The 26,172-nt window shown below is 45.7% G+C and overlaps 3 protein-coding genes and 1 long non-coding RNA gene across 4 annotated transcripts; 1 reads left to right on the top strand and 3 right to left on the bottom strand.

The window, feature by feature from the left end:
- Positions 1 to 6,806: 6,806 nt before the first annotated feature.
- Positions 6,807 to 10,622, top strand: LOC115331642 (P2X purinoceptor 7). Its single transcript, XM_029993770.4, has 3 exons — positions 6,807 to 7,000; positions 7,086 to 7,292; positions 10,339 to 10,622. Exons 1-3 carry the CDS (start codon positions 6,807 to 6,809, stop codon positions 10,487 to 10,489), a joined length of 552 nt encoding a protein of 183 aa, XP_029849630.2. The 3' UTR covers positions 10,490 to 10,622.
- Positions 10,623 to 14,422: 3,800 nt separating this feature from the next.
- Positions 14,423 to 19,450, bottom strand: LOC120836058. The gene is made up of 7 exons (XM_042292812.1): positions 19,418 to 19,450; positions 19,103 to 19,331; positions 18,191 to 18,433; positions 17,841 to 18,012; positions 17,244 to 17,392; positions 16,192 to 16,405; positions 14,423 to 14,435 (listed from the first exon to the last, which is right to left on the bottom strand). Exons 1-7 carry the CDS (start codon positions 19,448 to 19,450, stop codon positions 14,423 to 14,425), a joined length of 1,053 nt encoding a protein of 350 aa, XP_042148746.1.
- A 433-nt stretch (positions 19,451 to 19,883) lies between these two features.
- Positions 19,884 to 20,838, bottom strand: LOC121837234. The gene is made up of 3 exons (XM_042292811.1): positions 20,802 to 20,838; positions 20,169 to 20,711; positions 19,884 to 20,127 (listed from the first exon to the last, which is right to left on the bottom strand). The coding sequence occupies exons 1-3, from the start codon at positions 20,836 to 20,838 to the stop codon at positions 19,967 to 19,969; spliced, it is 741 nt and encodes a 246-aa protein (XP_042148745.1). The 3' UTR covers positions 19,884 to 19,966.
- A 1,443-nt stretch (positions 20,839 to 22,281) lies between these two features.
- Positions 22,282 to 23,991, bottom strand: LOC121837406. Its single transcript, XR_006078156.1, has 3 exons — positions 23,909 to 23,991; positions 23,630 to 23,834; positions 22,282 to 22,580 (listed from the first exon to the last, which is right to left on the bottom strand). It is a non-coding gene; the product is annotated as an uncharacterized LOC121837406 (long non-coding RNA).
- Between the last annotated feature and the right edge of the window lie 2,181 nt (positions 23,992 to 26,172).

Raw genomic sequence — 26,172 nt, 5'->3', positions numbered from 1 at the left:
GTAAGTCAGTCATTGCAGTTTATATCAGGAAAGTCCTCTTCGCGTACTCCTATGCTCTGTTCACGCCTAAGATTACAGTGAGGTGGAAGTTACGGGGTTGTTAGAGCAGTCATACTGCTATATTTGGCCACGTGATTACTCTCCCGCCGTGCCCTCATGCAAACAGTGGGGTCAGGTGTTGAAAGGAAGACGGTTGATTAATGCGGCGAGCGTGGCTCCCACCACACTGTCAGATTAAGGGTGATTGAAACGGCACTACAATCCCTTTCCTTCTCCGAAACAAAAGCTGGTATTACCACAGGGTAGTGATGCGCGGAACGAAATTTTCTAAACTGAATATGGCCTAAGCAGGGGCAAACATCAGTAGGTTACACGAGTCCGCATACAAGAAAAATGCATTGCGAAAGACAGCACCGGTAGATCCCGTTCAGAACTAGACATGTCCTTAGTCTACACTCGAGATAATATATTGTTTTTCGAGCTGAATTAATTTAAACAAATCAAATAAATTTCTTGAATTATTTGTTTTCAAACATTGCACACCGCTAGGGATGTTAGAAAAAAGCTACATAAATAATCGTAAAAAAAAACAACTTAGTTGGTAATTATAATATAATAATCAAGTACATGCACTCTAAAAAAAGCCGATGCGTCTACTTTCCCGCACAGCACTCCGAGAGCCAATCACCGATACTTACGAAGGCAGCTCAGCGAATGACGATGCCGAAACATATGCTTAGACCAAAAAACGCAGTTTCAGTTGTGACATTAAGCAATGCAAAACGTCACGCTTGCATTGCTTAACGTCACAACTCAGACTGCGTTTTTTGGTCTAAACATATGTTTCGACATCGTCATTCGCTGAGCTGCCTACGTAAGTTGCGGTGATTGGCTCTTCAAGTGCCGTGCGGGGAAGTGGACTCACGAGCTTTTTTTAGATTCTGTGGTAAATGCAACAAACAATTATTCATAACTCTCAATACCATAGATATAAATTATGCAGTGCTAAAAAGGGATCATCGCAGAGCAGCAGGTTAAAATATTCATTGGTCCTAGGAAAAATGTGTATTTAGTTGAACGTGTACCTGCATGAAAAGGTTAAATATATATGATGTGGTAGCTCCTTAAGGACGGTGCGTTTCCAAAATTTATATATATACGCACGCAAAACGTGATTAATTAATGAGAGTGTACAAGAGTTTTAGATGGTGTTGCAACGAGCGGGGCGCGGGGAAAAGGGTTAAAGCAGGAAGATAAAAAGGTAAAACATCTCCGTCGTACGAGCGGTAGACAAAACATACTGCATGATTCTCGATGGAGTTAACCTCCATTATATGAAATTCTTTGCAATGGTTAAAAAAAAAATAAAGCCGCATTCTAAATTGGTTTAATTAAAGTTATTTATTTCGGAAAGTTTGTGTGTTGTGAGGCTAAACACAACTTGTGCTGGAGGTATCCTTGCTCATTAGCTCCTGGGTACATGCGAAATTAATGTGCTAGAACGAGAAAATAAGTTGCGCGAGAAGTCCCCAAGTGCTTATATTCAAACACCCTTTTGTGAAAACAGTTGCAAGATATGGGTGACATAGTCATTGGACAATATTTGAAATAAACGATTTAATATGTGTACACATTTTTCAGCCTTAGCGTGGACTTTACAAGAGATGAAAACCTGTGGGCCTGCCTTGTGGGCCTTCTTGGATGCCAGATCTACCTCATGGGACTGGAACAAATGACTGTGCAAAGATATGCGGCAGCCAGAAGCTTGAAAGATGCAAAGAGGTGAGGCATATATATAAAAAAAAAGACATACGCCTTTGCGAGACACATGTTGCTTACAATAACATGACAGAATATCAGGCAAAATAACTGTTACGAGTTAAAAGTACGGTCACAACAGTATATGTCATTTTATGTTTCATCGAAAGGCCCACCGACTAAACTACTCGTGGAATGCCTGCAGGTAGAAGCAATAAAGCTGCCGTGTAGGGACCACATTACGGTGCTTCGCGATAGAAAATGCAGGCCTTATGGGGATTTAGGACCCTAAAGCAGGGGGCACCTGAGCGATGAAAACGGGCGCTTCGCGGCAGCGCTTGGCAATATAGATGGCATCGAGCCCTCGCGTGCCAATGTGTCTATGACGTATATGCCTCGCGGCACGGTGCCGCTAAGATCTGGTCGGTTCAGATATCTGCGCGTGGTGCACCCGGTGCACCTAGCCACGAGCGATGGGAAAGTAAATATGGCGACCGTTCGTATGGTCTGTCCCATTATGGTTTAGTGCCGTGTGCGGCTCCGACGCTCTCGTGAGAATCTTGAAGTCATCTGCGAAGTAATTAGAAGTCCCATGAGTGACACGAAAGGTGTTGGGAAATCATCATCTCAACTATAGCAACACACGGGCCTTCATAAACAGCAACGGCGGTGCCGAAAATCGGCGATATGACGCCGAGAGGGATTGCTTTGGTGGTTTGAGTTCATGGTGGCGAATTTGTTCGCGGGAATGTTACTGCCACAGCCGATGAAGGAGCTAACACGGGAGGAGCAGAAATAATGTTAAGATGGTGCACTTTGTATCGGAGAAACCTTTTTCGTCATTAGCCATTAGTCAAGACATTCAGTCGATGCCGCCGGGAAACGAAGACACGTGATGAATGTGATTTCGGAATTTCTTTGCTGGATCGGTAATTTGGACTGCGTTTCCAGGTATTTTACTCACATGCATAGTGTTTTTATGACGCTCGATGGTAACGTTCTGTCGCTGCTTATTTTAATTTCAAGGTCATAACACCTGATAGTTATAGCATTCGGTGCGATTTCCCTGGCATACTTTGAATAAAAGATATCCCTGTACTTTCGAACGAAAGCGCCAACTGCTTCATGAAAACTGGTCGCGTCTCGTGCAAGCGATTCGCGCTAGCCTTCTCTGTTGCCTCTCTGTCCAGAACTTTTTTGCGGCGCTCAGGGTCTGTTTATGTCCGGCGCTATGTTCTCTTCAGGACCGACACGCCGTGCGCTTCCAGTTGTCTCAGCGAAGTTGGATACGTTGCATTCGAATTTCGAAAATAAATTTATAGTATGCACAAGTATTCATTGGACCGATTTCAATATTTCTTTCGTTTTATTTCAACTTAATCGGGTAAAAAAAAAAAAAAGCACGGCGTTGTTTGTGTTTTGAACATATGTACCTTTTGCGGTATTGTTTCCTTCGGCATTATTATTTCAATCATGACATAAATATGCACAACAACGTATGTGTCGGTTTTATGTTTTATTCTTAATCTGACTATTTTAATTTACGTATTTTGGCATAGGGAGCGTTTTAAAGAAAAGTATCACTCTCAGAAAAAGGGAGTTCAGTACTTACCCCCCTGGTCCCTTATATAACACCCCAAAAACTATATTTCGGAATTCAGTTTCCAGACGTTGAACCGAGGATACCAACTTTTACGAGCGTCTTGAGAGTCGTGTAATACTACTTATTATCATAGCTAATGTACACATTAAAGACTACAGGCAAACATACAAGGTTTTCATAACCCTGCTAATAAAGTTTCAATTTTTTAGCGCAGTTTTAAGGCATTTGTTTCTGCGTATAACGGCATCGCCGTCGCCGTCGCCGTTCTTGTAATTGCACGCGTTGCATTATGGGCCGTCAAAAACCCATACCAGATCTTAATTTCCAGCTAAATTTAGCGGCGAAACTAAATTGGCGTGTAGGTCTGCGACGTTCCATAATGCGACCTGCGCATTCAGTTTCCCCGCTAAATTTAGAGGTAAAACTGACGTCACCTAACTTAACACCAATTCAGTTTACCCTCTAAATTTAGCGCGGAATCCGATTGGTGTTGAGGTCACGTGACGTCAGTTTTCCCGCTAAATCTTGCTTAGAAAATGAATTTGTTCATAGGTGACCTGACGCGAGGTCATTTGACGTCATTTTCCCCGATAAATTTAGCGAGGAAACGTAATTCATGTTGAGGTCACACGGCGTCAGTTTCTTGGCTAAATTTAGCGGGGAAAGTGTGGGAGGACGAGAGAGTATCGAGGAGGAGGAGGGGAGTGTAAGAAAGAGGAGAAGAAGGGGAGAATAGGAGGGGAGAAGAGTAGGAAAGGAAGAGGAGGGGAGGGGAGGAAGGGAGACGGGGAGGGGAAGAGAGAGGAGGAGGAAAGGAGGAGAGGAAAGGCATACCCTCCCCTCTGTACCTTCGACCCTTTCCTCCTCAAGAACTGCGCTCTAATTTCGCGTTACAAAGATTTGTAAACGTCTTTCATTCCAGAGCGCAGCTCTCAGGCGGCCGTTTCCGGGTTGAGCGCCGTGGCCGTCGGCGTTCGCATAACCACGCTAAATTTAGCGGGAAAATTTACGCCATGTGACCTCGACAACAATTTAGTTTCCCCGATAAATTTACCGGGAAGATTGATGTCCTGTTACTTCAGCACCAATTCAGTTACTCCGCTAACTTTAGCTGGGAAAATGATATCACCTGACTTGGTGTCACTTCACCTATGAAGAAATTCAGTTTCTCCACTAGATTTAGCAGGAAAATTGTCGTCACGTGACCTCAAAAGCAATTTAATTGTACGCTAAATTTTGGCGGGAAAATTGACGTCACGTGCCCTCCACACCAATTCAGTTTCCCTGCTAAATTTACCGGGGAAACTGACGTCACATGACTTAGTGTCAAGTCACCTCTGGAAAAATTAAGTTTCCCCTCTATAGACCTTTGCAAAAAGAGCGCTCTGGCCGCCGCCATTTTGGGAATCGAGCGACCCCTATCAGCCAGAAATTTCTGGCACCCGCCTGAGTTGTGAAAACCCGGTCAGCGTGACTCCCCACCTGCATTTTGCATTCGGAGTTCGCCGGCTTTTCTTGGAAGTTTTTACTTTATTCGCCTGTTTAGGATGCTTACCCTTTGTATGTTATCTTCCACTGTGAGTACCAGGGAATACCAGGGCTCGTAGCCCGCTCGGCCTTCGCAGGAAACGAACGAAGAGAGCGAACGTCAAGCAGCCTGCGAGGCAGGCAGTTCGACGTGCTTGGAGGATTATTTCCGTCGAGATAATCTCCAAAAAGCCTTCCAGGCTGTGTTCCGGGTCTTCGCAAAAACTAGCTGATAGGGTCGGGTCCGGGGTGTGGCGACGGAATAAGCACGTTCGTTCATTTGCTTTGAAGCTGTGCAAAAAAGGAGCTCTCTTCTACATGTACCCCAAAACACGCCGGATTCCGTCCGATTGTCGTGAAGTGACATCGTCGACACTCTATATTGGATATGCTGTGTTATTTGAGGCCTTTCTCAAATCGTGTTCGGATAACGCGGCACTGTGGGGTACGTACAATATATTTTTTGTTCGATTGATGAGACTCATTGAATTTTACGTTGTGGGTGGGGAATATCCATGCAGTACGGATATCCTGTGCGGTCAAATATCTTGACCTTTATAGATTGACACGGCTGAGTGTACGGTGCCCTAAAACAATGAACATAAAATGAAACAAACATTCCAGTTGCATTTGTTCTGTCGCGCACGGACTCACCAAAACAGCTTTCATTTCTTCGTTTTTGTTCCCGAAAATAGAGCTCCGCTTTCTTAAAGACCTCTATTAATTATGTTCGCCACAGAACACAAGATAAAAAAGAAAACGCGGCAATTCAGCGGCGACCAGCGTCCGGAATTGCGCCTACGCAGGCTGCCAGAGCCCACTGACGAGAAACTCCACAGCTCAGCGCAGTCGGGCAACACTGACGTACACTCTCAAAACCAGGGACACGCGCTGTAAATCGCTTCGTTCGAGACTGTCACTGGAAAAGTCTATATTTAGCAGAAAAATTGACGTCTGGCGTGAAGGAGGAGGAGGGAAAAGCACGGAGGAGGAGGAAGAAATGAGAATGAGGAGTAGGGAGAGAAGGAGGATTAGGGGAGATGAGGAGCAGGAGAAGGAGGGGAGGAGGATTAGAGGAGGATGGGGGAATAGGAGGAGGCGGAGAACGACGAGGAAGAAAGGAGGAGGAGGAGCATTAAAGGAGGAAGAAAAGAGGACGAGGAGCAGAGGAGGAGGGTAGGAGGAGAGGGTACAAACGAGGAGGAGGGTCATACTCTGCCTCCTCCGTAGCCTCCCCTCCTCCTCCTCAAAAGCTTGGCTCTAATTTCGCGTGAGAGAATTGAGAACTTTTTTATACTTACATAAGTTATACCGCACAGCTATCAAGCCACTCGTAAAAGTGGGTATCGTCAGTCCGAGGTCAGTGGACTGAACGTCGAAATGAAGTTTTGGGGTGATATTTATATACAAGGGTTGTAAGTACTAGACCGCCTATTTCTGAGAGAGTAATGCCAGTTGCTCTACATTCGGTGCCAACGGTCACCCAGCAACTATGTGCGTCGCGGGACAGGCATTTGCGTGTATGTGTCTTGGACACACAAATATGGCAGCGTATCACCAGGTGGTGTGTCATGCCGAGAGCCTCGCGGCACCCAGTTTCACCGCTCGTGTGTCCCCTGCTTAAAGGGGCGGTGCAACAATTTGCGGACTTTGGCTAATTAATTGCGGGAATTGATCCCGGCCACATATGAAACGAAGGACCGAAAACTATTCTTTCCTGCTTGCCATAGTTTTCATTAAAAAAAATAAAAGAAATTGGTATCTCTGGCACCCCTCAACTCAACATTGAAGCGGCACCAGCTTCGCCTGTGACGTCACTCGGAGTGGCGTTGGTTTCCGGTTTGGTGCTTCTGGCTTCCGTGTCCCCAGCGCTCACCGGCTCGCCGCTCTCCCGCTCTCCCGTCGATTCCCGAACAACATGGCGGCATGGGTGGACGGTCTGAGCGACGTCGAGCGCAAGATGCTTGCCTATAGTAAGTCAGTTGGACTTGTGCCGTACGCGAGCACGCCTCCAAAACGGCATAGGGAACAGCAATTCTCTTCCGAGGACTCGGCAGCTCCGCCTGACCCAAGTCCCGACCCAGACGGGTGGCGGCTCTCGTCGACAGCATGGTAAGAAGTGCGCGTCACATTCCTCAAATTCGCTAGGCTATTTTGAGCTAGCATTTGCCTAACGTCTATTTCGTTCCAATTACAGGTGCTCCTGTAAGCGGTGCAGCGTCATGCCCACGTCGAGGGAGTGCCTCTGCTGCCGGGAATGTCCGCCTGCGGTTGCGACTCAGCCGGAGGGGTGCGTTACCGAGCATATGGACTTTGCCCTAATCTGCCTCCAACCTGCTGTGCTGAGGATAGCTTACTGGGCTCTGGACGAAGCAGGTCTGCAACCGGCGCCGGGCGAACAGACGTGCGTATTTGGCCTGTAATTGCTTTGAAGACAGCTGTTGCTGGCCGCCATGCTAGCTTCGCTCTACACCGCTGGCATGCACACACGATCGCAGGTTTTGAGCCCACTTCATACAGCTGAAGGACTGGAATCTTCCTGACGCCAATCCATAGCTAAACAATTGCAGGTTCGGTGTCTGCAGTAATTATGTCGCGCAAAGTACTGACATCACGAATATCTGTAAACAAGCATGCTATCTGTAGTTTTCGCTAACATCCAAGTTACCCTCTTGGAACAGCTGACGCCTGCCTTTTTTCCCCTTTTGAGGTTCTTAGTCGGTGTGGTCACCAGTGCAGGATCGAATGGTTGCAGCAACACATTCACGAAGACCACTATTATGTTCTTCCAAAATTAATACTTGAACTTGAACCATTTGAGATATCAGAACTTTTTTTATATTCTCTAAATATAGCAGTGGCCCATTTATCTTGTAGGAATTGCAAAACCTGGGGGGCAAACAAAAAATTGTGAGCATGTGAATAGCACCATTTCATAGTGTAGGGTGTTTAGTAATAAAAACTAACCGTAGTTTTGCATTACCAAAAAGCTCTGCATCACCGAAGGTAGATTTTCCAGCATGTAGCATTTTGCACATAGTGCCACATTCAAGCTTTTACAATTTTCTCAAAAATTTCTGAAAATCACTTATATTGCCACATTCTGAAACTTTGGTATCTAGTCCAAACTCCTGGGACCATATTTATTGCACTCGGGTCTACAGTGCCACTTGGTGTATAGGTGAAGGCATTGCACCCATAAACAAATGCTCCTGTCACCAACCGGGTAGCTTGCTTATGAATGACGGAACAGACAGCTTTGAAACAAAGTGTTTATTACATGCATTCAATAATTTTACATACACAGTACAATAAGACACACACCTAATGCTATATGACTCCCAGTAATTCACTGCTTTCAAGCCAGCACATCTCTGTGGTCCTCCAGTTCACGTCGAAATCTGCTGACTAAATCCCATTGCTTTTTTCTTCATATTCGACTTGTAAGTCGAATATGAAGTCGAGACTTCATATTCGAAGTCTCGACTTCATATTCTTGGACTTGCGTAGTCCAGATTCATACCCATGGGGGCATGAATCCCGACTTCTACTTTATAATTAGGGTTCAGTGTTTTCCGATAAACCCGAAAAACACCTGCCGGTAAAATTTTCGTCAATTCAGATTTATCAATAAACTCATAATTTCTATGTGCCAATCACTCCCTCTCCCCCCCCCCCCCCCCCCAGACACACACAAAAGTATTTGACAATTAATGGTTTGATCAGCGCGTAAAGTCAGTGGTCCTGCGAAAATGCCAACCCACTTATGTTTCAAATTTCGGTCAGGACAACAGGTCATTGTACTTTCGGGTCACAACAAAAGTCACTGTTTATGTTTCCAGTTTTGGGTCATATTACTTCCACTTTAGAGGGAAGGAGAGGTTGTGGTTTCGTAACGGTGAAAGCTATGGACCATAGAAATAGCGTAAAGCGGGGAAGAGGGACACTTGAAACTTGTCTATTACATCCTTTACTACTCTACCTCCCACAGTAGGTTGATGGAATAGTATTGTCAGTAGTAATGGCACTAATCAGGGGTGTGACATCTGTGCCAATTGCACCATTTTGATACAAACCGAATTTTCTGCGCTTAGTTGCGCCAAAAACGCAAAATCTGTCGAAATTGCGCCACACTGTGCCAAAGTAACTAAAAATACTTTTAAAAAAATGTCTGCGGCGACGCTAGATTTAGCTGGAAACGAGAGCTTGGTTGGCAACATCCAATTTCGTCATAGAAAAGTACACAGCACATGTACAAGGTGGTGCAACAGCCGCCGGATTCGAAGATTTCAGCTGTAGTACCATTCTCCACCTCTGATACGTGGTCGTTTTCCGATTTTCCTACTATTTTCCGCTGTCATTTGTGCCTGCATGCTACCGGTGCGCTGTCACGCGGTCTAACCGCGAGCACAGGCTATCAAGATTAGCAAGTATTAGCAAGTATTTCTTTTGTTTTGAGAGTAAACCTTTTCTTAAAAGTGCTATTAAGCACCTCCATTGAGTAATCGTTCATTTGTGTCCGTAATCTTCTCGTCAAATGGACGGTGCCGTCGCCGTGAGTACTTTCGGGCGTGCTTCCAGTGCGTGAACAATCGAATGAATCGGTCACACACTTGTATTTATCGTACATGTGCTGCTCATAAATTTTCTACCGTCTGGTTCTAGTAAACTGTGCTTCCCTGTTCATGCTCTCGAATCACCGCTTTAAAAGGTTTTAAACTACAATTGCGCTTTGGCACCAGTTCATATAAGCTTGAGGTACACCTGGTGCCCACCTAGCTTTGCAGCAAACCTGCGTTTTTTGTCCTCATCTATGTGCATTTGACTCACATTTGCCTTTCCCGTTTTTTTTTTTTTTATATATATTATTTTTCTGTGTATCGACGATTATGACTTACTGGAACCAGGGTAGAAAAAAAATGACGATTAAAAAAGAAAAATCAAATTTATCTGATTTGAATCAGATGTTTGATGATTTAAATTGCTAATAAGCTGCTCTAACATTTTCTGCTCTTAATCTGCTCCAAACTGTAGGCTTTTCTGCTCCGAAGTTGCTCCAAGATGCATAAACTGCTACTCCAGAACGAGAATTTTGTGCTCCTAAGCTGCTCCAAAATCCAGATTTTTCTGCTCCAGAAATTGCTCCAAAACCTGCTTCACCTGTCTCACCCCTGACCAATGCCAAATACAACTGAAGAAAATACTAACACAGTCGCCTTTCTTTTTTTTATCCAGTATACGTTTACACTTGGATATTTCTATTTATTTTTAAGAAGAAACACTGCGTAATCACACACTGAATTCCGGAGGATGGGGAATCAAACAGAAATAACCTCCGAAAAACACCCTCCAAATTTGAAGAAAAATAAAATCCGAAAACACGGAACCCTATTTATGATCATGCATGTGACAGTGACATTACTAATATTTGGTTCTTGTTAATTTCACAGACTTCGCTTTGTGGCGTACAAGCAGTTTACGCGCTGGATGTGGAAACGGCTGGGGCGCAACAACAGAAGAGTTCTGCCAGCCTGCGTAGTTTCAAGAATTCGCGAAGAATTTGCTTCAGACTCATACACCGGGTACCTGGACGCAGAATAAAGATGTTTGAAACTCTACTACAGCTGAGCACCTTTTACACCTTACAATTCTCTTGCATGCATACTGTAACTCAAGCCACTCCAAGAGCAAATCCTGTTATTGAAGCAGCTTGATGAATAAAAATATACTGATGTTTAGCGATCAAAGCCATTTTGTTTCTGTGCTCTGCAAAATAATGTGCCTTTCCTAGTGCTGAGAGCTTCCTGCATAAACCCTACAAAATGTAGCTGCCCACCCTATGCTCCTCTCAATTACATTTGATGAGTGATGCTCAATATGCTTGATGACTGATGCTAGCACCCCTCTCACCAATTCATGCTTTATTTCGCCCTATATATCGGATGAGCGTCCAACATGCAGTATGGTGTTGGACGCTCATTCAATATCCAACAAACAAAAGTGGTGGATGTGCAAAAGGTGATCTGATAGGCACCTAACACAGTTGAGACTTCCAAAGGGCATATTGCTCAGAACCCAACCAGGCTTTGGAAAAATGAAAACTCGCACAGAGTATGGCTCTCTATTACATTCAGGAAAATGCAGGAAGTTCTGCACATCAAGATGGGATGGTCATCGAGTCAACCAGACATTCCTGGTTCCATTCCCAGATTTCACGGAAGACATAAAGATTGTGCTTGACTCCTTTTCACAAAATTTCGAGATATGTGTTATGATCTCTCTATCAGTTTCATTGGTGAAAACGCCCTGCCAGCAGCTAGACTTGTTTTACTTCGGGGAAGCGCCCTGCCAACAGCTGGACTCCTTTTACTTCAGTTCTTGATGTTATGTCTGCTCCTGGAGAAATACCGACGCTCGGGTGCAGCGCGGGAACGGACATAGAGCTGTCGCACGGTGCACCCTGCGGGAGCTTGGAACGTCGGGTATCCTTAGCTGAGCCGCCGTGACTTCCTCACACGAGCCATCTCAAGCATACATATTCCTTATACCAATAAATAAGTTCTCATTTAGGAAACCCCGACTCGGGTCATTCCTCTAGCACGAGGCTGTAAGCCCCCGACACGGGCAACGAGAAGTTGGATCGAAGAATGGATGTAGTTTTGAGGTCGAGGCCATGGCTATTGGGGCATTGCAAGGTGTTGTCGAGCAATTTCAGGGCAAGGACTGAGCATTGTAATTCAAACAACTCTGTTTTTACTTCTTGGCAAGCGACGCCAAAAATCAACAAAAGGAGCACGCGCTCCACCTCACACTGTGTGGCTCAACCATCGAAACGGCTTGTGCGTCAGTTGCACCGAAGGCCTTGGATGAAGTCAGCTTCGGTGACTTAGTGACACTCCTACAGAAGCACTTCCATCCAGGACCATCTAAGCTTTACAGCCGGTATGTCTTCCAAGGACGCAACTGGTTGCCAAATGAGACTCAGCAGCTGCGTCAGAGCGTTCAAACGACTGACAGCTGACTGCAATTTCGAAGGGCTAACAACGACGACTGCAGCATCGGTGTTGACACAAGAAGCCAGAACGTTCATTTCACAAACGAACCCCACTATGCTGCCATAAGGTGTCATGCTTTGGGACAGATTCGTCTGCGACATCCGTGACGAACACCTCCAACAAAGACCGTTCACTGAAAAAGAGTCAACTTTTCAATGTGATCTGGAAATCTCTCTCTCAGCAGTGGTGTGATCGGCAGTCCGACCCACTTCAGTTCAGGCAACCATGAAGGACATTCACGGGCTGCTTCGATTCGTGCTTGCGCCGACCGAGTCAAGTGTGTGCACATGTGCGTGTTGTGCAAAGCAGCAGCGTGTGCCTGACGATAGGAAAGTTCGCAGCCTAGGGACAGCCAACCTTGACGGTCGCTAGATGAAGGCCACCGAGAATCACGTCACCAAGATGGGATGGTCATACAGAGTCAAATAGCCATGTGAAAAATTCCACACCTAGCAACTCGCCGGCATGACCTCAACAAGGGGCAAAGAGCCCGGGTGTTACAAAAGACGCGGCCCAGCAAAACATCAAGAAAAGCGTCGAGGCCAACTGATGTCAACAGCAGCCTTGAAAGAAGGAGAACGGAGGGGGAATTCCCCGTGCATAGCGGCCTCGGCTGGCGTAGATTGCCGAGCGCACGTGTCGACTTGGGGGAGGTCGAAGGGAAAGCGGCGCCTTTGTACCTTGCTACTGCTAGCGTCAGGTGCCGGATGAATGTTATGCAAGAAGCTGCTTTCAGAAGGAGCAGCAGCCTCGCCGCTGAATTTCATCAATACACGATGTTACTATGAACCCTCCTCTCCCGCGGTGAACTCTTTCTCCTGCCGGCTGCTCTGTCTTATGAACAAGTGCCGCAGGGCGGAGAGGGAAGAGGGAGTGATCTCTACGAAGGGAAGAAGCCATTCGTTGTCCACATGTTCTCCAGGCTTGGCACTCGCTTCCTGAATATGATATAATCATTGGACTTCGTGGTAGCGGCATTCATCTGGTGGTGGAGAGATGAGTCACCGCGACGCTCTCCAAACTGCAGGAGGCGAAGCAGGGACTCTGGTGAAGACGTTGACGGGGCACTGCCGTGGAAGAGCTACGTCTTTGTTTCATCACGGCGCCATCAACTTCGTGGAAGAGCGCCGTCGAGATGAGAAGGGAGTCTAGGCGTCGGACAAGAAGCCGAGTCTTCATTCAGCTAGACAACAGCGATTGGGTGAGACAGTGGGTGCGCCAAGAGCTGCATTTTCAAGGCCGAAACGTCGGGAAGCAACTGGGAGATTTTGTGCAGTGATACAAAGAAACTCTGTGGTAGAACTCGACAGAGGGCGTCAAGTTGGACTCCGTCAAGCTACCAGGTGTAAGTATTGTATATAAAGCTTTCTTCGTTTTCAGTTTCCCAAAGTCTCTGCCATGTTCCTTGGGGTGGCCTATAGGGTTAGGCTTCACCCCACACCGATTGCTACAAGCAGAAAGTGCATCCACTGCAGAAAGTACAGTGCAGAAAGAGTAATAGTGACAACTGGCACGAGGTTTCAACCTGCAAGGTCAAGACAGCCAAATGCTGATACCGCTTCAAGAAGGGCTACATTGAAAAGGCAGGTGGAAAGAGAACAACAAAGAATTGCATCCCAATGCCAAGCAAGGCACGCACAGTGTTAACATACCTCTTTTGGACACGTCGATCATGGAGTCCCCCTACAAATTGCACGTAGCAAATGGACGATAGGTGTGTCTTAAATTGTGGGGGAGTCCCTCTACAATTCGAAGTCTATACCGGTGCAGCCTGCTCTTTGATCAGCGAAGTGGAATACAACCGAATGCGGCCAAAACATTCCCCGGAGTTGTCAAAAAAACCAGGTCGAGAGAAGATCCATGTGTTCTAGGCTCTGTGCAAGTTTGCGTCTGAACTTGACGACGAAACTGCTGCTGTCGTAACTGTCAACACCACCAAGGGACTGTTCAAGGTGAAACAGCTTCCGTTTGGAACTTACGTTGCACTGGCCATCTTCCAGCGCATGATGGCTACCACACTGGCCGGAATCCCTGGGGTGAGTGTTTACCTTGAAGACATCATTGCCAGCGGGAAAGATGCCCTTGAGCATGCAAAACGTCTAAACCAGGTTCTAACAAGGCTGAGCAAGGCATCTCTGTGCCTCAAGGAAGAAAAGTGCCGCTTTGGCATACAGCCGGTTGAGTTTCTAAGACTCAGAATTGATGCTAATGGTCACACACCACTGAAAAGGTGCAAGCTATCCTTCAGGCACCCAAACTAACCAACAAGACAGCTCTTCCAGCTTTCCTCGAGCTTCTCGCATTCTACGACCGTTTCTTGGAAACTAGAGCGACTGTTGCCGCAGAGCTGTACAAGCTCGCCCGTTACGATGAGACAAAGCCACTTGTTCTGTCGGTAGATGTGTCACTGTATGGAATCAATGCCACGCTTACCCAGGAAAATGAAGTTGGCAGAGAGGCTCCCATAGCTTTCACAATGCTAGCCCTGGGGCCTGCAAAAAAGGTTACTTTCAGCTCGACAGTTGCTTGACCGTAATTTTCGACCCAAGTCATTTTCATCAGTACATTGCTGGCCGACAAGTGCCCGTTATAACAGATCACCAGCCTCTTCTCTTCACCCAGCAGGCTGCCGCTTCTGGCACAGGTCTACGAGCCCTGTTCCCCGGCAGACATTCTCATGTTAGCCTACACACCAAGATTCAAACTGTCGCCACGTCAACTCGCAGAAATGACCTGACACAATCCAGTATTGTCGCGGGAGTTAGCAGTTGTTTCATGGGGACAACTACATAAACTGCCAAAGCAACAGTTCTCACGGTATTGCAAACTCGGAACAGAGCTTTCTGTGCAAGAAAACTGTCTCATCAAAGGCTCCAGAGTGGTCATTCTCACAAAGGCCAGGAAGGAAGTGCTCGACCTGGCACATACAGGTCACAGAGGAGTAGTAGCCATGAAGGCACGTGCATGAGGTTATTTTCCGTGGCCCGGTGTCGACAGTGACGTTGAAAGACTTGCTAAAAGCTATGTAACTTGTCGGCAGCTCTAGAAGGCACCACCCAAGGTGCCCTTCCCCGACTGGAACCGCGCGACGAAACTTTGGCACACAATTCTCGCCGACTTCGCCAGCCCCATGGAAGGAAAGATGCTACCACTTGTTGTCGACGCATACAGCAAATGGTTAGAAGTATGCAGCATGCTCAACGTACAGTCAGTCACACTCAATGAGGAATTGGGGAACCTTTTCGCATCCCTGAAATGATTGTGACGTAGGACCGTCCTTTGTTTCGTCATATGTCAAAGCCTTCCTCAAAAGAAATGGGGTCACATATATTACAGGTGCCCCGTACCATCCCGTTAAAAATGGACAAGCAGAAAGAATGGTTTTGGAAACGAAGCAGGCATTGGCGAAAAACCAGACCGGCACGTTTTCATGCTGGTTGGTAAGATTCCTGCTAAACAGCACACAACAGTCTCCACCTCGACAGGCAAGACAGCAGTCGCGCTCATACGCCTACAGCCCCATGAGACTGAAAGAATGGCGTCCGACTGCCGTGCAGAGAAGTCATTGAGAGGAGTTGCCGTAGCGCAATCCATTCTCGCCTGCAACTTCAAGGGAAACCCTGCTTGGATGGAGAGAACAAGAACGAAGGGATTAGGACACGGGTCTTGGATGATAAAGTGCAAGAACGGAGCGGTTCGTCAAAAACTGGATCACATTAAACCCGGTACACAGAAGTACCAGACAGAGAAACCTTCATCAGCGCCTTGCCCCGTCCTTTTTTTTTTTCTGCTTGTCCTTTGCACTCTTGTCTCCTATATTTGAGAACCCTTCATCCGGTGACATGAGCAGGGAACCGGTACCAAGCCAACAACACACTATACTGGCTCTCCATGTTCTAGAGCCACCACCGGATACCCTTGCCTCGTCCAGGAAAGGTCGACAAACTACGCCCTAATCTCAAGGAAGCGCATCCACATGTTCAGACTCGAGAGTCGCAGCGCCTTCCAAAGAAGGAGAAAACAAGACAGCTGCGATAACAACTGCGGTGTCAAGATCCCAACGAGAAGGGTGCCCACCGGGGCTTTACGTGACTCCATGTAAGGAGGAAGGAATGTTATGTCTGCTCCTGGGGGGGGGGGTGAGGAAAGGCTGATGCTCATGCACCTCACAGGAATGCACATAGAGCTGTCGTCTCACAAACCCTGCACCCTGTCGGAGCTCGAAAGATTGGGCATCCCGAGCCTTACGGGGACTGCGTCTGGTGGGGGAGAAGTGCACCCGGTGGTCTTCTTGCGAACCGGCTGACCCTCGCTGCCACCAGGTCTTCCTTCGGTGGCCTGTCGGTGCTCTGGTTCAGGCAGGACGGGTCTGGCTTCTCCGCATCGAGCTCAAAGGCTTGTCTCAGAGACCCCATCTCCTCACAGACCACCACAGCCTGAGCCAGGAGCTTGGTGACGTAGCCTGCAGGATCAAATTTTAACATTAAGCATTTTTCCAATGGTAGCACTTAGATAACAATGTTACAATGCAAAAAAGGCAGGACCAAAAAACAGTGTTCGCGCTTAGGGTAATTTGTGTTCAGAATATTCTTTACAATGATAAACCGTAACAGGCATCAGTATTTTTTTTTGTTTACATGCCCTGCTGTCTGCAAAAAGAAGTTTGCAAGGCTGACATCTCTTTCCCTCCTCAGCTATCCATTTTTTTTCTTCAAAGAATAATCAGAGTTATCAATTAAAAAATAATAAAAATAAATGTGTATCATTTGTGCATAGATAACTAATTTAGTCTTCCTAAGAACAACAAAAAGATTCCAACCCACAAAAATGGTGAAGTTGGAAAAACGAAAAAAAAAACAACCATGAAACCAATACAGAAGTGAAAATTGTACATCACAGAAAATGCACGAGTATGCCTCAGTAAGACAAATGCATGAACGAGAAAAGGAATATCTGGTTCTCAGCTGCCTGTCATGGTTCATCTAATAAAACATTAATTTAGATACTCTCACAGTAAATACCGTACTCATGTATAAGCCATCCTCGTGCGTAACCCGCACCCCCCCCCCCCCCCCTTTGTGATGAAAAAATTCAAGAACAAATTATAAATATCCCGCACCCGTGCGGAATAAAAAAAAAAAGTGGTTTATACATGAGTATATACTACATCAAAATGATTAGTGCGCTAAATATTATTTACAAACTGTACATATTAGCTAGTCACTTGGTACGGAAATTGATCTGATAATGTTGCCATTAACTTGTAAGCATCACAGGTAGAAATGCTTTTTTTAGATTACCATATGTGGCCTTCGTTTTCTCGGGATGAGCAGCATGGTGCCCTTTTCTGGCTTTCGGGGACTTCAGCTTCCACTGCTTCTGACCGGCTTGGGTGGTGGCCTGCTCCCGGTTGCCATTTTCGTTATAGTGGAGCGCAGCTATGCGGGTCCTGCAATAGAAAATGTGATCCAACAAGGTATGGAGCAGATCCCAAAAGTGGTGTGTGCCTGCTCGCTGCCTTTGTCAGCACTTCACAACCTGTGCATTTTTAGGTTTACCCCAGCAGTGAGGATTGCTAGTCCCATGAGAATCTTTGTTCCGCCAGCTTTCTGTAGCATTGAATAATTTTATACTCTGTTCTATCTGCTAACAGCTACAGTTGTGAACTGGCAGTATGTTATAGCATAGAAGACACCAAAATATAATGTCAAATAGTGAGAGTTTAGTGATCCTTATGGGTCACTTCACAACAAAAGAAAATGGAGTTTTAGAAATTTTATTTTAAAATGGTAAGCAGTGCACCAAAATGCATGTCACACACATAGATGGAACTTCCATATTTTGCGATGGAGCAACACCTCGGAATTCTTTTCTGGATAATTCATTCATTTACATACCTGGCAAGCATGCCTTTTGGGCGAAATGCAGCCCACTTTGGTGCAAAACCATTCAGCACGCTATGGAAAGATTCCAAAGCGTACGTCTGGGTGTGTGGAGACAGTTGGCGTAGGTCCTTGAGCAAGGACTTGCTCGTCACCACGTCAACGAACCGGGCATGCGCAGGCGTGTCTAGAACAAAAAGAAAAAACACGACCAAGGTTTGCTGTGGAAAAATTTAGTTGATTCAGGTTTTGTATGTTCACCTAAAAATCTTTGTAAATATTATCGTATTATACTTCTTAAAGGCCATCTCCTTTGCCATTTACACTCTGTAGAACACTGAGAGATATGTGAAACACTTATTCACCTGGCACCAGCCATTCGCCTTCTTCGATGGGGTTGTGGAAGCATGTGGTGTAGATGCCAGGGTGGTCTGTGTGGATGTTGACCACGTGCCTGGTCATGCTGCACCAGGCATCCACGAGAAGTTGAGCGTTGCCCTGGCTAGCTGCGGCACACCAATACAAGTGGTTCACTGCTGGTTGGGCCCAGTCAGCAATCGACCCGCAGTCCTGGCTCTTGCCTGCAGCATTGAGGTTCTTCTTGACGCCTGCAAATTGACGAGTGCACAAAATCAGCTGTAGTCTGTCTTTTTCCAATATCCGGTCTACAAGAAAACATTCACCACCTTACACAGAACGCATATTTATGCTCTTTGTGAGAGGTGCCTCAGATCATTGGACTTGAATGTAAGTTTACTATTTCATTTCGACTTTCATTACCAACTGCCATGCCAGAACAGGGGCAAGCAATATGAGAGAAAAGGGCACAGGTGAAGATTGGTATCGCTGTATAGTTTTTACCCTATTCTGAACACAATCTGTTCGTAAAGCAAGCCTTAAATGACGATATAAACAATAATTACAATTCTAAATGTAAAGTAAATATGAATATAGTAGTGCTTTCTCTCAAATTTAAAACCACTTCAGCTTTTCTTTTGTAAAGCCCTACAATGAAAAAAATATATATCATCACAACAAAATGTAAATGCCTATAGTTATTCTAGACAAACAGTAGTCGCCGACATACCAAGGACACCTTGTTAGAAAGGTCTCTTGTGTTTTACATTCACACTTGCTGACAAACTTGTCTTTCTGTCAACAAGCGAAACGTTGCTCGAATCGAGTCAAGCGGAACATTGCTCGAGCCTAGCTTTCGCCAATTTGGCAAGCAGCGTAGACTGGCGAAGTTGAAGAGGATCATAACATGTGATATTTACTTTTTGAAACGTGCCATACGTCGAAGTAGTGCAGGATGGCCGGTTCTTTTTCCCGCATGTGTTTCCCGATGGAACGGTGCCTGTCGGTGGCCAGGGACTGCACAGTGAGCTGGTTGTCCCTTGTGAAAGCAAGGGACCGCACAAGACCTTCCTTTTCCATGTGCCCGCTGCAGCGCACCGCTTCGCACTGCAAAGTTTCCGTAAAGTGGCGCAAGTAGTTTTTCAGTTTCTGCAATGATTATCACATATATTTTACATATTCAAGTATTCTGCCGCCTCACATTTTCTGAACTATTTGCTTTCTAAATAAAATACCTTCTGACATCTAGCTTTGGACAGATATCTCATTTCACAGCTTGGCTCCAATTTTAGACCATTGTCATGTTAGTAAGACAGTGGATCAGATAGACCTGCTAAATTTCCTTCTGATACTTATAGACCTACACGCTGTTTACAAACAAGCCTGTGTTGGCCGACACCAGGTGTGGGCACAGTGTGTATGCAGAAACAAAATTTGCGTGAAGTAAAGCGTTTGCACATGCGCAGTGCCGTCGACAGCGCCACCGCAGCTGCGTGATGTCAGGGCTGCGTGTTGGTCTATAGGCAAAGGTGTAGAAATTGATTCAAAGGACAGGATAGGTGTGCAGGAGACTGCAGGATGACCATAATACCTGACATGAAATTGTAACTATTTCAGATAAACCCGGACTACAGACCCCAGCGAGCATTTTTTATAATCACAGTGATTGATCAAACGCCATGGAGCTCTGTTTCTTCCACAAGAGCACTGAATGATATTGCTCGGCCGCAAAATGTGTCAGTATAAATAACTAGGTGTAGCTGAAGGCTTCAATATGCATCTGATTACGAAGCTACTGTAAGGAGGTGGTAGTAATCATTCCTCACCTCTCCAACCTGAATTTGCTCAAAGTGCAGGATCTTGTTGACAGAGGGCACGTGCAGGGAATACGTTAGGTATTTGGCACTAAAGCCAGGAGAGTCACACCTCCCATCACCAGCGAGGTCGAGGGGCTGGTCACGGAGCTCTTCCATCAGCTTCTCTTGCTCGTCTCTCCACACCTGTGAAAATTGATACTAAAATGTGCGATAATGACATAAAAAGTGCAGTGAAACACTGCATCGGGAGAAAAAAACATGTGAGATAATGAAAGAAGTGGCATCATATTCACCTCTTCAACAGCTGGGACCAAAATTGCTCGCTGGTAGTTGAAGTAGGTCTTTTTTGAGAAGACCTGGATGTTCATCAACTGGAACAGGCGCAGCGTTCTGGTTGGGGAGGCACCCGTGAAGAGCACGAGAGATGTGAGGAGCAGGTTCCCCGCCCCCCTGCCGTTGATGTACGGTTGGCTGTCCCAGCGGTTCGTGTGCCCTGCAGGGCAAGAGGTCCGTACCACGAGCAGGGTGCCAACCCCCTTCATGGAGACGTCGCAAGGGCTGTAGCAAGTCTTGCATACAGAAAACAGCTGTTCGAGGCAACTCTCGAATACCAAGAACTTCCGCTCCTGGTACCCAGGTTCTGCACTTGTGAAGGTGTCCTTCCTGTAAAAGTTGTGAATATTTAGTGTTTGACACTCATTTCTGTGCTCAGCTTATCAACAAAAAACAGAACATTCTTGCCTTACATTGACACTGCATATTTTTTTTTTGGTGTCTATTTATAGGAAAAGTTTATGTCTACTTATGATTGTTAATCTAATTTGTAAAAAAATTTGCATCTCAGCTATATACTGTAAGTAGATGCTTTGAACAGTGATTATCGGTGAAAACTACCGTATTTACTCGCATATTGGTCGATACGTCGTATAGGTCGACCCCCTAACTTCGGGACCCCCGAAAAAAAAAAAAAAAAGTTGAAAAATATAATACCGGGATTCGCGTATTGGTCGACCCCCCAGTTTTGATGAGGCGATTTTTGAAAAACAGGTCGACCTATACGCGAGTAAATACGGTAATTGCTTGGGGTTGTGTGAATGAATGGACACAAAAAAACACATACTATAAGGGCTGGAATTTTTTCTCGGCTCACAATACTAGAACGAGTTTTAAATTTAATTTACAATTTGTGGGCACCCTTATAAATTATTATGCTTCATGCTAACCATAATGCGGCAATGCTAGAAACTGGCAGTGTACTCTGTATAATTACCCGTAGCGTTTTACTTTCTTTTTATATTGCTACCCTTCTCTGTGTGACAAAAACAATATAAGCATTCACCACAACGAAGGCGATTGGCTTTTGCTTTTTAACAAGGGTCATCCTATAACCACCAGTGGTTTCAAACATGATCATACCACTTGAATCTGAACAGAACAAATAGATATTGACTATCGTAGTGGCTGACTGACTGACCAAACTCTCATGTCCCTGCCCTTCAATGTCAGTGACTTCACTCACTCCAGAAAGACAGGGTATCCGACAATTGTCTAAATAAGAACGGCTCTGACAAAAATAGTCCTCAATTGGAGCAAATAGTTTCAGAAATCTCTGCTTGTCAGTTTAGACAGATTTTGTGCCTCCGACCACGGCGGATGCATGTTCATTTCAGTTGCGGCACACTTCCCAAATTTTCTTTTGCTGTGGCCCAATTTTAGATGTTTTATTTTGTAGCTACTGTAGTTTTCAAATGATAAATTAAAGGGACACTGACACACCCCAACAAATTTTATTTATGTTTTGCCAGGCGATCGATTATGGTGTCAGAAGACTACCGAATCAATATTTTGGTACGACGTCACATATATTTTTAATAAAGTAAAAAAAAAAAACAGCTCAAAACCGAAACCAAACTGGGGAGGAAGAATGGCTATAGAGGAGGAGAAATTTAAAAGGAGTCACAAGGCTGTGCCACTTTTTTTTTTTTTTTTCAATCGACGCATTTGTTGTTTTTTATAAGTCACAAAAAATAGATATCATATTTTTTGTCTATTTTTATTATTTAGTGTGTGCTTTCGATGACCAACGACTTTGATTATCTTTTGTTGTTGTGTCTAAACTATAGAAAACGGCACATCACATTGGAAAAGAGAGTGAGCACGACTCAAACCGGCCAGTTCTCGATAGGCAGTTTTCGGTTGGAAGAAAATCGAATTTCGAGAATTTCGAACAAATTGTGTTCGGGGTAGTTGGGGTCTAATGTGCCATCGACAAATAAAAACCTTCCCAGGCATAAATACCCTGTCAGTGTCCCTTTAAGCACTTCCATGTTCCTATAATGTCTGTTTCAAGCGAAGGAAAAACCATAATCTTACCCAACACAGCTTTCTTTGATGAACGGCTCGTACGTGGGATCCTTGTCCTCGTCATCGTCCTCCTCCTCCTCCTCCTCGTCGCTGTCATCGTCATCTGAAGCGCTGGGGACTGGGATCGATGTGCTGGCACTGATGGCTGTGTCACCGCTACCATCAGTCTGGACCCAGTCGCTGGTCACACCTTTTGCGAAGAAGTTTGCCTGTGTGCCTGAAGAAAGGGCACAGGTGTCAATATCTAACTCCTTATTCCGCCTGGGTTTGCGTAAGCTCCTGTTTCTGCTAAATGCACTCCGGCGCAAGCTCCATTTCTCAGCAAACGATGAACTTGAACAATATCTCCTGTTTGATCTGACAGCAAACAACGCTTCAGTATGAAATAGAAGTTAAATACACAAAAGGTGAAGAAAACCCGGGGCTGCACATGCACACTTCAAATGTGCCGTTATATTTTGGGCTGTCACCTTGCATGAGTAAAGCTATACGCACGACGCCGTGCACCTTGACTGGAAATGGAAAGTCTAAAAGCTACGTCGCTGCTCCTATGGTCCCCCCCCCCCCCCCCCGCCCCTGACGTAATTACCTTGCGAAAAACAAGTTGGATGGTGTTTGTAAAAAGCATGGTGGAGGCTTGAAATCAATGCGCTCTAAAACCAACACTGCCAACACTGTCCAATTTGAAGTTATCACATTAGTCTTATTTCCGTCGATGAGAAAACCTTTGCTGATGTCATAGACAGCTTTCGGCCAATCGTGGCAGGCCGACCGCTGCGACGCTTTCGATCGCTCACGATTTCATTGTCATCCTATCGATAAAGCGCACAATATCATGGCATATGGAACTAATCATGCACATATTTTAATCGTTTTAATCTCTAATCATGCACATATTTTAATCGTTTTAATCTCTAATCATGCACATATTTTAATCGTTTTAATCTACCACGTGACGTCAAGTAGACTAATGAAGGCTGCTCCAGTTTCATGCCCCGAGTGGGCTAACGCGTCTGAGCTCGGAGTGGAGCGAAAGCTTGCGCTGGGAACCTCCCGGATCGATACCCGCCGTTTCGATCTGGATGAGTTTCTTACCGGCACGCGTTCGCGTGATCACTACTGCGTGATGTACGTTAAAAGCCCCAGGCTAGCGGTTGTACCGCACTGGCTAAATTTCTCATCTACAGCTAAGAGACCGATTACCCGTTGAGACGCATCTCCGTAAAGGCTGTATAAACATACAGAGCAAACCAATTTTATGCCTACCGACGGTCTGCTTTCCCCGCCGAGGGTCTGTTCCCACGGAAGCGTTTCTCACGGCAGGCGGCTGAGGCGGCCTCGGGATCTCAGCAGACGTCTGAACAGCTGCGTCGTGTGTGGTTGCTCGGGGACCGCAACGGCAGCAGTCCTCGCAAGGCTCACGAGGTGCGTCGCCCTCGAAGCAGTACAGGTCATCAACCGGCTCATCACCCTGGAAAACCGAAACTTCTGATAAAACCTCTGCTGTAAATACCGTTCACGAAAAAAAAAAAAAGCACCGCTTACCAAAGTTCTGCGACGTTTCAGCGTTGTTTCGTTCGCTGGGGGGATGGTAGGCTTCGTCGCGGGGGGCAGTCGAAGAGTAGGAACTGCGTCCGGCTTCAGGAGGGCTCTCGGCATCGTCTGCCCGGCATCCCGAAGGATACTTCTTATACAACGGTAGTCCCGATTCTCGTCGAAGTGATCGGAGCATACGCGCACGTCTGTCTTCCCAGGGTCTCTTCCGATCCTCCGACACCACTCACTCCTGAGTGGTTCCTCGAGCGGGAGGCGATGATATGTGAGACTTTTGCCTCGGATCCGTGGACTTTTCAAGTCACGGTTCGGGCACAGCAGAACACAACACGCAGTTGGCATCGCCGGCGGCCGCGGCGGGCAGTCGAAGTCGAAGTCGAGGTCGAGAAACCAGGAATGATAACAACACCACGATACCCGGACCACGACGAACGGACTCCGTCGAGCGAGGGAAAGACAAAACTTCCGGGTGTCCGGGTTGCTCGTGTAGCCGCCGTAGGCGCCTCGGGCGTCGACGGATGACGGCGACGGCAGGTTTTGTTGACTTTTGGCTTTTGAAGCGTTTATGCATGCCTAAACAACAAGATTTTTAAAACTTAACCTTAAATCAAGCTTACAATTGCCTAACACTATCACTTACAAAAACCACTCCGAGTGACGTCACACCACAGGTTCCATTTGCGGCCACCATGTGGCCGCAGGTTGGGAAAAAAAGCGCTCTTTATTTTGCGATTACGCAGCGAAATAGAGGTATTTTGGGATATGGTGGCACTTTTTCTCTTACTTATGCCGAAGTAAACAATATAAAAAATACAAGCTGCAAATTCGTTCAGTGTTAAAATCATTGCACCGCCCCTTTAAGATAACTTTGTTGTCGTGCGTGGCCAGGGCACGGTTTGTGGAGCAGCTTTCTAGAGAATTCAAGTCATGGCGGTATAGGCCGCCAATCACTGGGCTTGAAGAATGCACAGCTCTTCATCATGCCATTGAGCTATTCTCCGGACAAGCGGTGAGCGAGAACACCGCAGCCAACAGAGCGTGGATTCAAACGTGCAAAAACAAAGCATTATTACGAACGAAATGGTAGAGTATAAATTAGGCGTAACCTCCGCCTCTTCCGAAAGGTTAGCTGTGCAGGTTCGTTTCCTGCATGCCCACTGTGAGTTCTTTAATATACCGATGGTGCATGCTTTTGAATTACAAGCATTTAACACAATCCATGCAGATTTAGCAATTAGGGATACGTAAAAGATGCTGAGAAATCTCAAAGCTCGCTTGAACATTTCAGCAATCGACAAAAAGACTGAACGTCAGTTGCAACATGGGAACAGCATATATATATATACATGTTTGTTTTCATGTAAATGAACATCGTACTTCAATATTTCTAATTATGCACACATAACGTAGGAAAACCTTTAATTCAAGATTGTTGAAATATAACCTGCCCAAGTTTAGATCTTTCTCTGTTGCTTTTTACCTGAGGCTATATCCATATTATGTTGCATGAATATCTTGCTACTGTGTTCAAAAAGAGTATCAAAAACTTTTCACTCGTTCGACATACTCTCCGTTAGACGTAGTAACTCGATACAATGCTTATATACGCTTATTGACTACGTTTTAACCCACTTCACATTAAAGCGCCGTTCCCACATATGCAACCGAGTTAGACCGAGAGAAACCAGACCGGTTTTTAAGCATCCAGCGACGTTTTAGGACCAGCTCCGCTGCAGCCCATCCGGTCCTAAGACGTCGCAAGAGGCTTAAAAACCGGTCTGGTCTCTCTCGGTCTTAGTCGGTTGCATGTGTGTGAACGGCGCTTTACCTCTACAGTCATCGTGCGTTCACGATGTGTATGCCCTAATTTATTTTTACTCGTGCAGTGGAGGCACAGTATATGAATCAATAATTTTCAGCCTTCCTCCTCCTAACACCACGTTTAAAAATCTTAAATGCCAATACAAGGAATATTAAAACCGATATAAGAGTGAAAGTAAGTGCGACAGATCACTATGTGTTTTTATTATATTTTTATAAATTATTTTAAGATGCGTTAATAAACATAAAACCTAACATATAACTCAACTATATAAATTCATCCGAAGTCGAATTGCCTACTTGTTTTTGACCGCAGGATGGCCGTCGCTGCAGGGCTACTAACAATCGTGTTTCACATTGTTCGTGCATTTACGGCCCTCGCACTTATTTATTGGTATCGGAACTGTGATCCCCTGACCACGGGAGATGTCACC

Source organism: Ixodes scapularis, unplaced genomic scaffold (assembly GCF_016920785.2).
Source record: "Ixodes scapularis isolate PalLabHiFi unplaced genomic scaffold, ASM1692078v2 PGA_scaffold3__209_contigs__length_174095766, whole genome shotgun sequence".
Classification (NCBI taxonomy): domain Eukaryota; kingdom Metazoa; phylum Arthropoda; class Arachnida; order Ixodida; family Ixodidae; genus Ixodes; species Ixodes scapularis.
The sequence above is the reverse complement of the archived record's forward strand: the minus strand, read 5'-3'. Positions and strand labels throughout refer to the sequence as shown.

Bases quoted from the DNA above. Each gene is read 5' to 3' on its own strand.
- LOC120836058 (XM_042292812.1), bottom strand. From the start codon at position 19,450: ATGAGATATCTGTCCAAAGCTAGATGTCAGAAG. The intron at 19,332-19,417 runs GTATTTTATTTA...TAATCATTGCAG, and splicing joins CCAAAGCTAGATGTCAGAAG to AAACTGAAAAACTACTTGCG. The intron at 18,013-18,190 runs GTGAATAAGTGT...TTTTTGTTCTAG, and splicing joins AGGCGAATGGCTGGTGCCAG to ACACGCCTGCGCATGCCCGG.
- LOC121837234 (XM_042292811.1), bottom strand. From the start codon at position 20,838: ATGCAAATTTTTTTACAAATTAGATTAACAATCATAA. The intron at 20,712-20,801 runs GTAGACATAAAC...TTTGTTGATAAG, and splicing joins AATTAGATTAACAATCATAA to CTGAGCACAGAAATGAGTGT. The intron at 20,128-20,168 runs GCAAGAGAAGCT...ACCAGCCCCTCG, and splicing joins TCACAGGTGTGGAGAGACGA to ACCTCGCTGGTGATGGGAGG.
- LOC115331642 (XM_029993770.4), top strand. From the start codon at position 6,807: ATGGCGGCATGGGTGGACGGTCTGAGCGACGTCGAGCGCAAGATGCTT. The intron at 7,001-7,085 runs GTAAGAAGTGCG...TTCCAATTACAG, and splicing joins CGGCTCTCGTCGACAGCATG to GTGCTCCTGTAAGCGGTGCA. The intron at 7,293-10,338 runs GTGCGTATTTGG...TTAATTTCACAG, and splicing joins CCGGCGCCGGGCGAACAGAC to ACTTCGCTTTGTGGCGTACA.